Source organism: Medicago sativa, chromosome 6 (assembly GCF_051527215.1).
Source record: "Medicago sativa cultivar Bolivia chromosome 6, Bolivia_mono, whole genome shotgun sequence".
In the NCBI taxonomy this organism is placed as follows: domain Eukaryota; kingdom Viridiplantae; phylum Streptophyta; class Magnoliopsida; order Fabales; family Fabaceae; genus Medicago; species Medicago sativa.
The window spans coordinates 59,431,133-59,442,520 of NC_140754.1; the positions used below are offsets into that span (position 1 = coordinate 59,431,133).

General features: G+C 30.0%; 2 protein-coding genes across 27 annotated transcripts; one reads left to right on the plus strand and one right to left on the minus strand.

The window, feature by feature from the left end:
- The first annotated feature begins 477 nt into the window (after window positions 1-477).
- LOC146915973 (two-component response regulator ARR14-like) lies at window positions 478-3,973 on the plus strand. Its single transcript, XM_085716751.1, has 5 exons — window positions 478-607; window positions 733-885; window positions 1,159-1,458; window positions 1,552-1,628; window positions 3,321-3,973. The coding sequence occupies exons 1-5, from the start codon at window positions 478-480 to the stop codon at window positions 3,771-3,773; spliced, it is 1,113 nt and encodes a 370-aa protein (XP_085572877.1). The 3' UTR covers window positions 3,774-3,973.
- A 2,152-nt stretch (window positions 3,974-6,125) lies between these two features.
- LOC146915974 (synaptotagmin-3-like) lies at window positions 6,126-9,893 on the minus strand. 26 transcript variants are annotated; one of them, XM_085718199.1, is made up of 8 exons: window positions 9,678-9,850; window positions 9,285-9,353; window positions 8,593-8,814; window positions 8,220-8,351; window positions 7,910-8,039; window positions 7,724-7,825; window positions 7,442-7,612; window positions 6,126-7,216 (listed from the first exon to the last, which is right to left on the minus strand). In XM_085718199.1, exons 5-7 carry the CDS (start codon window positions 7,971-7,973, stop codon window positions 7,506-7,508), a joined length of 273 nt encoding a protein of 90 aa, XP_085574325.1. In that variant the 5' UTR covers window positions 7,974-8,039; window positions 8,220-8,351; window positions 8,593-8,814; window positions 9,285-9,353; window positions 9,678-9,850; the 3' UTR covers window positions 6,126-7,216; window positions 7,442-7,505. The 26 variants fall into 26 exon arrangements, 23 of the variants coding, with proteins under 23 accessions (XP_085574325.1, XP_085574327.1, XP_085574320.1 ...); XR_015014823.1 differs by lacking the exon at window positions 9,678-9,850 and having other exon boundaries at window positions 7,724-7,792; window positions 8,574-8,814; window positions 9,285-9,545; XR_015014822.1 differs by lacking the exon at window positions 9,678-9,850 and having other exon boundaries at window positions 7,724-7,792; window positions 9,285-9,544.
- Window positions 9,894-11,388: the final 1,495 nt, after the last annotated feature.

Below are 11,388 nucleotides of genomic sequence, written 5' to 3' on the forward strand. Positions count from 1 at the left end.
AAAAATGTATAATTATAATACCAATTTTTCGTTCCATTAATTTGAAATTTTAAGAGGATTATTCAGAATTTATTCAACTGTACTCCAAAATAAAGTTTTTTTTAGAAACGTTCTCCAAAATCAAGATAGAATAATATTTTTTTTCCTTATTACTACTTTTTTTACTTAATCAAATTTACAATAAAAAAATATTTATTTAATTCAATTGATTTTTCGTGTGAATATCTTAAATTGATTTGAAATATTATTAACAAAGATTTATAATCAATCATGATATCATTCTTTTTTATATTGATTTCTTCTTTTTTTACTTTCTGTTTATTCTTTCTTTCCTCTTTTTTCATAGACGCAAAAACTTCTATATAAACGTTTTTATTCTCTTTAAAGTTTCTTCAATATCAACTTTTTTATTCTCTTTGAAGTTTCTTGGAGTTTCACTCTTCACCTCAACAGCGGTTTGCTTTAATCCCTTCTTCAATGGCTCTTTCAACTGAGATGGAAGCACTTCCCCAACAATTCTTAGAGGGTTTAAGGGTTCTTGTGATTGATCATGACACCACTATCCACAATGCCATCGTTGAAAAGTCAATTGGATGGGATTACAAAGGTTTGTTAATTAAATTTTGATATCATACTCAATTATAAATTAAATTTTGTTAACATGTGAAAGTCTTGAACATTTTGTAACAATTCTTAATTTTATGTAATTTTTTTTATGCTTGTTTGTTCCAGTTACCACATGCTCTAATGCTTCTTTTGCATTGACTCTTTTGAGGGAAGCAAAGGGTTGTTTTGATGTGATACTAATTGAAGAACAAATCTCAGACATGAATTCCTATGATTTTCTCCAACAAATTACCCAACAAATCAATATTCCTGTCATTAGTAAGAACATATATACATAATTAATTATATTATTATATCACATGACACACACACTTATGTGCAACAGGAGAACTTTCCAAAATCACGATCGCTTTTGACTGTCATGTAATGTCTGTTTTTGCTTTATTGGCTGGTTCTAGCTTTACTGTTTTGTAATTAACATTTTTCAGCTCCCTTCAGCACGCCTTGTGCTTGAGTGACTAATTGTTTCTGTAATATATTTCGCTTAGTTTCTTAAAAAAAAAAAATTATATATATATGTGTCATGTGCAGTGATGGGTGTTGATGGATCAACAAGTGCATCCATGAAGGCTATTGCAAACGGGGCTTGTGAGTATTGTGTTAAGCCTTTGAGTGATGACCTAATCAAAAACATGTGCAAACGCGTTCCAAGGAAAACTTTGAATGAAACTAAACATGATCAAATTCATGTTGATAATGGCACAAAAGAATCTCATGTTGATGTGGTTGAAAAGGATAATTATCAACCCCCAACAAAAAAGAACCGTTTAACATGGTCTCAAGCAATGCATCAAGAATTTCTAAGGGCTGTGAATCAATTTGGCCTTGATAGTAAGATTCTTTGCCACTTTTTTTTTCTTTCTTTTATTGTATAATTCAAGAAACTCAACTTGTGTGCATTTTTTCCCCTCCCTTATATTTCAGATGCAAAACCAAAAAAAATTATTCAAGTGATGAATGTTCCTGGTTTGACAAGAGAGCATATTGCTAGCCATTTACAGGTTTGTTTTTTAGATTAATTTGGTTGATTCTGTTATATTTTCTCATGATTGAAGATCTGATAAATTTTATTATAACATATAGTTTACTAATTGAAAATTTGATAGATTTTGGGTGTAAAAAAAAATTAAAAAAATAACACGTGACACCTCACTTAGGATGTCACGTTAGCGTAGACAGAGTCAAAATTGGCCTTGGGGGCCAAAACTGCCTTAGGTGCAAAACTTAGAGGGCGGTTTTGTAGTTTTTTTCTTAGGGGGCCAAAATCGCAACTTCGTGAAAGTTAGGGGGCGAAAAATGCTATTAAGCCAAAAATTAAGCATATGCTTATATACACACTAATGTTTGCATTTAATCATGAATGTATGTTATTAGCAAAGGATTAATTTGTTAAAAAATTATTTTTTTAACAAAATATTTAAAACATGATTTAGTTGTGTACTAAAAAAAAGGCACTCTACATTATTTTATTAATGTCAAATAAAATAAGAATGCACATCAATCAGTCTAGGAAATATTGATTGGAAAAATTGATACACCAAAAGAATTGGTGGCTCATATATTGATAAAGAGAGGTTTATGATGTTTTTTTAAAAGGGTTAATAGTGTTTTACCCCCTGTAATATAAGTCATTTCCGGTTTTCCCCCTGTAAAATATTTTTTTTGAATTTCATCCTTGTAATTTGAAGATTTTTTGGTTTTGGACCTTCAATTAAAATTTCACCCCCTGTAATCTGAGCAAATTTAGGTTTACCCCCTTGTAATTTGAGCAAATTTCGATTTACCCCCCTTTTAATTTGAGCAAATTTCGGTTTACCCCCTGCCATATCTTCGATTTTGTACAATCAAAATTCATGAAGGTCCAAAACCAAAAATCTTTAAATTACAAGGATGAAATCCAAAAAAAATATTTTACAGGGGGTAAAACCAGAAATGACCTATATTACAGGGGGTAAAACACTATTAACCCTTTTTTAAATAATGCAATTTACTAACCTGGCCTTTATTGTTCTCTATTATGATTTCTTAGATTGCAATTCACGAAAATTCTCAATTATGACTTTATGTTATTTTCGAGGCAAATTCTACCATACACTCAATATATTTGAGTGTACCAGCACATCAAACCCTTAAATTATAGTTAAATGGTTTTTTTTTGAAGAAAAATATTATTTTTTTTATCATTTATAATTATAATGATTAAATCTTATTCACCAAAAGCGTCAACGAAATAAAATTGATTTTTTTTTTAATTTTTATCGCTCATAATAGAGAACTTTGATTATTTTATATGATACTATGTAAAAAAAATATTATGATTCTTATAAACAATGAATGATATGTTTTTCTTATGAAATCATATTTTCTAAAATATAAATGCCGATAGATAACTATTTATTTCATAAAGTTGATCGTTAATTTATAGATTTAGGAAGCAAGAGTACCGATACACCTCAATTTACGAGTGTACCGTAGAAGCTCCCTATTTTCAATGGTGTAATATTTTTTTTTGGGGCGATGCTTTTGTTACGTTAACAACAACATGAAGTCTTATTTTATTTTTTTTGTAACAACATATTTGTAAATTATTTTTTTTTAAAGAATATTTGTAAATTATTATATAGTACGTTTATTTTGTGTGATTTTAAATTGTAATTTATATTTAATATTATGATTTAAATATTGATTCGCAGAAATTGAAACTTACTTTAAAGAGGTCAAATGAAGTGACACAGTTAAAGAATGAAATACCAAAAGGTGAGTGGAAAAAATCAAAGCAGGATCAATGTCATCTTGAAGCTGCTAAGTCAACGCCAGAACTTGATCAAAATGTTAAAAATCCAGTCATACAATGTGACAATAATTCTCATCCTCCACAACATTCATCAAAATTGGCCAACATTTTTCCTGATCAGTCTAATGTTTTGAATTCGATCATACAATATGACAATAATTATCATGCACTACAACATTCACTGACATTTACCAACAATTTTACTGATCAGTCTAGTATTCTAAATTCAGTCATACAATGTGTCAATAATTCTCATGCACCACAACATTCACCGACATTCACCAATATTTTTACTGATCAGTCCAACATGAATCCAGGTGATGAGTTCTTTAATCGACTGTTTAAGGAATAAGATGAAGAGTAGGTCAGGAAAGAATTATCTCTTTTTTTTTTAACGTTATTAGTTTTGTTAGTTAGAAATATTTTTGCATTAAATTCATTTCAGTTTATTAAATGCCTGAATTGTGGCTTTTGGGAAAAGAAAAAAAAAGGTGTACTGGTTTGACAGTGATCACAATCTTACCAGAAATTTTCCTAGTCGTGTTTATTTGGTTTAAGGACACAATACGACTTATCTTAGACTTATCTTAGTTTTTTTCATTTGCTTCTCAAGGAAATTTTCCTAATTTGTTTGCCAATTAATTATATATATCGGAAATATGTATGGTGTCCTAGTTTTTATCCATGCTGAGAGTATGGAAGTTGTAGGTTCTGTGTTTTTATTTTGTATTTAAACTAGTCGAGATACCCGTGCTATAGCACGGGTAGCGCGGCGCAAGCGCCTCGCAAGTACTTTTTTTGATAATTGTTAGATTGTTAAGTGGACATAGAAATTTGTATATTAGCCAATTTTATGTAAATAGTTTGGTAGATATGATAAGAAGTTAAGTTTTGCAGAGTAACCAAAGTATTAGACAACTTTGGCAGTATATGTATGCATTAGATTAGTGTTTAAATTGGGTCCCGTGTATCAATTATACACGCTTTGGATAATTTTGACAGTATAAATTTTATATGAAGTTTTTTTTAAACTATTTTTTATATAGTATTTTTTATAAACTTTTAGTTCATTTTATAAGCAAATACCATAATTAATCCTCAAAACTGAGTTATCAAAACAAACCAAAGTATTAGGTTAGGACAATACGATAACTTTGGCAATCGTTAAGTTTCTTATGTATATCTATACATTAGATTAGTGGTCAAATTGGGTCCCGTGTAACAATTATACACTCTTTCGATAATTTTGGTGGTGGAAATTTTGTATGAAGTTTTTTTAAAAAAAATTATATAGTATTTTCATAAACTTTTCGTTTATTTTATTAGCAAATATCGGGATTAATCCTCAAAACTGAGTTATCAAAGTAAACCAAAGTATTAGGTTATAACAATATAACAACTTTGTCAGTCGTAAAGATTCTTATGTATATGTACACATTAGATCAGTGTTCAAACTGGGTCCCGTGTAACAATTATACATTCTTTGGATAATTTTGGTAGTGAAAATTTCATATGGATTTTTTTTTCATATTTTTTTATATAGTATTTTTATAAACTCAGTTCATTTATTAACAAATATCATAATTAACCCTCAAAACCGAGTTAACAAAGCAAACAGAAGTATTAAGCAAGGACAATACAACACACACACAAAAACATTATTAAAAAAACTTGAATTCTAAATAATTTTCCCGTATTTGTTCAATATTTATCCCATATTTTAGTATATGTATTATTAAAATATATCTTATACATATCCCATATTTTCTTGATGTATAGTTCATCCATTCACATTTACTTTATTGATACATGGTTCACATTGAATTTCATAAATAAATATAGTGACATATTTATAAAAAAAAGAACATATTTCCTCATAAAAGAACATATTTCTCATGTAAAAAACTATACTTATATTTATTTAATCAATGTATATCATACACTCACATATATTTCATTAATATATATGAAATTTTTGAAGGTGTTAGTTTGTTACATGAAGTATTATCAAAAAATCAATAAGTAATAAAAAAAATCCTCAAATCTTTTCTATATGCAGAAATCCGTTAAAATATTTTCAAATACTAATTTTAATTTATTGGTAAGTGATAAACCTGGGTCCCGTGTACTTATATTTATTTAATTAATATATATTGTACACTCAAATAAATGATGTCAGTAAAAATTGTGTCCGCTTATTAGCGAAGTTTCGATCTTCAAGTCTAGCTTTTAATCTTAAAGAAAAAACCAAAAACCAACTAATCACTAAAACAAATAAACATCAGGCAACATAAACCACTCCACTGTCAAGACCTAAACAGAGAACCAAACAACACCAAATCAACCATAAAACAGAAATAAAACACAGTACAACAAAAACACTCGCTGCACTACCACCACTAAAACAGCATGGCCTGCTGCACCTGACCACAACAACACCACCTACACACAGAGCCACAAAAAGTTGCTACAGACGGAGGAAACTTAGGTCTGGATTTGAAGGGCCAACACACTAACCACGCTGCAATCATGGCAACAACATACATGTATGCCTTGTAAAAATAACCAAGATCGCAGCATATAGATCGACTAAATCACCAACTTCTACCATTGACACCAGGACCATAATTCATGCTCCCATAAACTTTTTTTTATTTAACGAAAAAAATGTCTTCTGTGGAGTGGCTAATATATGACAGGTAAGTAGCTTAAAAAAACTCTCAATTGGAAGTTATATGGATAATTAAATTATGGCAAAGAGCGGTCTTGTAATGAAAATAATTCACAAGCAGCACATTGTTATTCTGCAATGGTTGAATCAGGAAAAAAGAAAAGAAGAAAATTAGCACAATATGACTACCTAAATCAAATGAAGGAATATCGCCTTGACGAAAGAAGTTGCATCCATTGGTCTTCTTGCATAGGCTTGAATCAGTCTTATCAACAGCTATAAGTAGATCCTCGGAGGCCAAATCATGCAAAGAGACCAAAAAATAAAATAAAATTGACAAATAACATAATCAGTTCAAAGTATCTTGTTACAGAATTTAGAGTCGTAAAGGCATCTATGTTTGAAAAATGAAAAGTCGTTTAGACAGTAAAATAATAAAATGAGCACGCAATCCCATCTTAGAAAGCATCACTCTCTCAGAAAAAACCAACAATATGCTTATGATACATGATACTGATGTCCAGAAACTGTCAGCATGATTATTGATTAGTGTGTGATTGTTAAATAAACCTTTTACTATTATTGTTATGGATTATTAGGACTGCTTAATTTAAGGAAATACCTTCTTTTTTTTTCTTTGGTTATTAAAAATTATAAAAATGATATCTTGTGTCTACTTTTCTTTGGTTTTTAAATATTTACAAATAAGAAACTGTTTAATCAACACAAACGCTGCTAATTGTATAAATCTTTGAAAATAGAAAATAAGATGACATTTTTATAACTATTGATAAAATAGTGAATCCATGTGTTTACTTAAAGAAAAAACGGGCCCTAACTTGGCAAAATCCAGTTAACTATCCTTCAATAATGTGGTTATGAAGAACATGATATTGAAATTCATTTAAAAGCTCACCTACCATGATGCTAGACCCTTCATACAGGCTGGAAGACATTCATGAGTTAACAACAGAGTTCTGAATGGGCTTTACTTTCTCAAAGATAGCCTTTTTTTGCTCGATAAAGTGCGCAATTGTTGGGAGGGCAATAGAGTTCTGAATCAAACCAACCCTCACAACTCGAGGTTCCCTTAATACTTCTTTATCAGCATGAAAGCAGAAATCCTGAAATAAATAAACTTAAAATCATGAGACTAACCAAAAGTTATAGCTTAAATAACAGATAAGTTTCAATGCTGAGGAATAAAGCTGTTGTGCCGTGTTGTCGAGAAATCGAGCATACACTCCATCAGTTTAAGGCGCCAGTTTAAGGAAGCAACACAGCTAAATTAATCCAGCATACCTTTTATCTTGTGATATCATTAGGGCAAAAGTGAAGTGTATTCATACCTTGAGGTCAAAACCATGTTCCATGGAGAGAGCTGTGGTGGATTCCGGTAGAGCAATTGTTTCATTAAGCAACATTTTTATTATTGATTTGCATTTCTACAATATAATCATAATCGCGGATTTCTATATGATGTCCCCTCCAGATATCGCCAACCCAAAATCCACATGAGGCTGTAAATTGAACATAATTATTTATCAAATAAGAAGGGATTTTTCTGACTTCTAATCTAATAGTATAAAACCCAAGAAGTGAAATTAGAAGAAATAGATTATTTCCCTTACCTTCTCCATCAAAGACACCACAATCTTTGCAAAACATGGAAGTGTAGACACCAAAGGTCTTAAACTTATCTGCGGCGTCGCAAAAACTTGTAAGTCTACCAACTGAGAAAAATCAAAATCAATATTAGATGAACTTAAAAAACAATTATTATTTTCTAATTTTCGGTGAGGGTAGGCTTAACAGACCTGCACTTTGATCTTCATAGACAACACATGCAAGGTCAATACTATGTTTGGGTTGCCAGTCCATTTGATGACTTGTTTCATGACCAATTCCTTTTCATTTGTTTCCAAAACTTTCATACCTGCAGAATTGCTACAAACAATGAAAAACAAATTAAATATAATACCCCTATAAATGAAAGATAGGATTAAGATGTAGATAACAACAACAAAATATAATGAACAGCTCAACCAAACACATCAAAGAAACAAAGCAACAAAATCACAGAGGCCTTGTATTTTGAAAGCTTTACATTATAATATATACTATCACCTGAAATTTTGTTGATCTTAGCACCTTGCATTTCGCTTATGTTCACGTCGCCAACAATGCCAGTTTAACTTTTGGATTTTGGAGCAACACCCTTAATAGGAATCTCAACACTAAACACTTCACAATTAGTCCCTAAAAACAAAACATAATAATAAGAATGATTGGAGCAACACCCTTAATAGGAATCACAACACTAAACACTTCACAATTAGTCCCTAAAAACAAAACATAATAATAAGAATGAAAGTGATGATCATGGACTATTTATATAGAGATATCAACCACCCCAATATCACTAAATGACACTTAAAGTAGTAACTTTCCATTATCACAAAATCATTTTGTTGTACTAACCCTTACTTATCTATCGTACCATTTCTTTCTATAGTTAGCAAAGTGGTGTGTTTTTCGTTTTCTAACTTTCATCACATTCATGGAGATGCTTCGTATAAAGAGTTCAATTAATTCAAAGTTGAGAGGCTAAATTGGCCAAACCCATCATCCCAATGTCTTATTGCATTCCTTGCAATGATGGTGCAGTAGAACACGCCGAAGAAAACTGTGAGGATTGCAACAACCCACCTCCCTGCCTCCGCTACACCAGACATAAATTCAATCTCATATACACATTCACACCAATGACCAAACACAAAATCTTGAAGAAAATGTTACAATTTACAATACCAAATGACAAAACACAATAACTCCAAAATCATATTTCATAAGCTAACAATTTCTAAAAGAAAAAAAATTAATTTATTAAATTGCGCTTCTTCGATACCAAACAACATGGTAAATTATATTTTGAACTCTAACCTGGTAAATAAATCTGCAGAGCAAAGAAAAATGAAAGATAAACATGTGATTTATATTTGAAGAATGACAAATATGGGAGGTGGATCATTTAAAACATATTAGGGTGATAAATTTGGATAGATCATTTAGAAATTTATCAATCCCTGTATGCTAGATATGGACTGGGTTTATATCAAAACAAATCAAACACAAATAAGGAAATTGATCGAAATATTTATGAATAAAAAAAATAAAATAAAAACATCAAACCTTGTGAGGCTAATGTTGATGAGATATCACTGCAGCATTCTATCAAACACATTGAGTGCATATACAAAACTGAAAAAGAGCAACAAAAAATTCAAACAAATGAGTGAATACATGTCAAATGGACACACAATATGCATAACAAAAACATCAATAAATGAATCAGCATGTGAAAATATAAACAAAACTGTAAGATTTGAAGAAGATGCAAGAATGAAAAATAAACACAAGAAAACAGGAAAAAAAATTGATTTGTATACCTTTGAAATAACAAAATTATATTATGCTATAACAACAACACAAAATCAACGAAATGCATAAAAATAAAACAATCAACATAAATTTCAATCACCAATTAAATCAAGCGGAAAAAATAGAAGAAAACAAAAATCATACGAAATCAAAAGGAAAAGTAGAAGAATATTGTGCAGAATGAAGAAATTGTGAAAAAGAATGAAGAAATTGATGAAGAAATATGGTAATAGGAACAATAGAAGAAGAATGGAAGAAGAGAAAGAGAGAAGAAAATTGTTCATTCTCTGTACAGAGAGAAAGAGAAAGGAAAACGTGGAAAGAGAAAGAGAAAAATGTGGGAAGAATCAAAGTTGAATTAAAGTGAAATTGTGTGAAATACCTCAAATAGCCTTGATTTATTTTATGTAATAGTGTTCAGTTTTGGACAACATTGGAAGAAAGTGGCAAATTATAAATGGAGCAATTCTAAGGCATCAAATGCATATGAAATTCCAGTTTTACCCTTAAGAAGTAGTAAAAAGTAACTGTAAAAAATAGTAGGGTTGGGGGTAGTAGTATATTTTTGGTAGTATATTGTTTTTATATCTCTCTTAATATAAGAAGAGAAGATGTTGTGGAAAATCTATTATTGCCCTAAGTTGGTTGCTTGCCAAATCACACAATTGAGGATAAAAGTTGTCTAAAAATTACTTTATTGAACTAAATGACCACAATTAACTATGATGATGTCATGTAACTATTAAAGACATTTGGTTTAGTTTATTTGCTCTACAAAAACACCCTTTCCTTACATTGCAACTAGATAAATTACTTTTGCTGCTATTATGTCATCATTTGTGTCAATACCAATGCTGCAAGTTGTACTCTTGGGGGGCAAAAATTCAAATTTCAAATACTCTTTTATATATCAACCAATACTCCTTCACTATTATATCATTCTCCCTTTTTCTTCTTTCACTGGTTTTATGTATACTTTTTTGTCCTCAATTTTTTTTGACAACCATTTTTCATCATCTCTATTTTGCAGAAAAATCGTGAACAACACATGAAGATAAATGAAACTTCTTTTATCTTCACAAAGGTATTGAGATGATAATTAACTCATTCTTTGGTTGTGCATTGTCTTTAAATTTTTTTCCTCTACATATCAAATCTCTAACAAACTATAACATGTTAAATGAAGCTTCTTTTTTTGTAGATTCTACATGAATGCATAAGAAACAATATACATATATATGTTATATTCTAAAATATATTCTACAACCAGCTAATCAATATCAACATTGTTTTTTTTTTTTTATTCCTCATTTCATTTATAACATGTTCATTGTAATAATGATGATGAAAACAAAACGAAAAAGACCAATCTTATTAGAGAAAAAGTACATCTAAGAAGAAATAACATGGATAAACTCACCACTAGACTAAACTCCACTCTACGATTAGATTTACTTTATTTTTTATAAAGTCAAATGATTTTATTGTATATAGATTCATCAATTTTGGATTTCTTTTAAAAAAATACTATAATAAATGTATAGATATGATTCCTATTTGTATACAAGTACCATTGATGCTGTAAAACAACAGAAAGAAAAAGGATGTACAAATGAAACAGAGAAAAGACCAAATCATATTTAAGTGAGAATGAGAGGATAAAGATGACGGTTTTATTTTATGTGTATGGTGGTCGAAGTTTGCTGCAAATGAAGAGAGAAGAGGGTTTTTGTGGTGGTTTGTGAAGGAGAGAAGAAGAACGGCGGAACAGGCTGAGAGAGAGAAAGAAAGAGTTTGTGACTTTTGGTCAATGGAGAATATATTATTAGGGTTTTGTTATTGAAAGTTATGTATT

What these genes read in the sequence shown, in the direction of transcription:
- LOC146915973 (XM_085716751.1), top strand. Translation starts at nt 478, where the DNA reads ATGGCTCTTTCAACTGAGATGGAAGCACTTCCCCAACAATTCTTAGAG. An exon ending in AATCAATATTCCTGTCATTA is followed by an intron (nt 886 to 1,158) that starts GTAAGAACATAT and finishes TGTCATGTGCAG; the next exon opens with TGATGGGTGTTGATGGATCA. An exon ending in ATATTGCTAGCCATTTACAG is followed by an intron (nt 1,629 to 3,320) that starts GTTTGTTTTTTA and finishes ATTGATTCGCAG; the next exon opens with AAATTGAAACTTACTTTAAA.
- LOC146915974 (XM_085718194.1), bottom strand. Translation starts at nt 8,250, where the DNA reads ATGCAAGGTGCTAAGATCAACAAAATTTCAG. An exon ending in CTATGAAGATCAAAGTGCAG is followed by an intron (nt 7,826 to 7,909) that starts GTCTGTTAAGCC and finishes GATTTTTCTCAG; the next exon opens with TTGGTAGACTTACAAGTTTT. An exon ending in TGGTGTCTTTGATGGAGAAG is followed by an intron (nt 7,613 to 7,723) that starts GTAAGGGAAATA and finishes TTCAATTTACAG; the next exon opens with CCTCATGTGGATTTTGGGTT.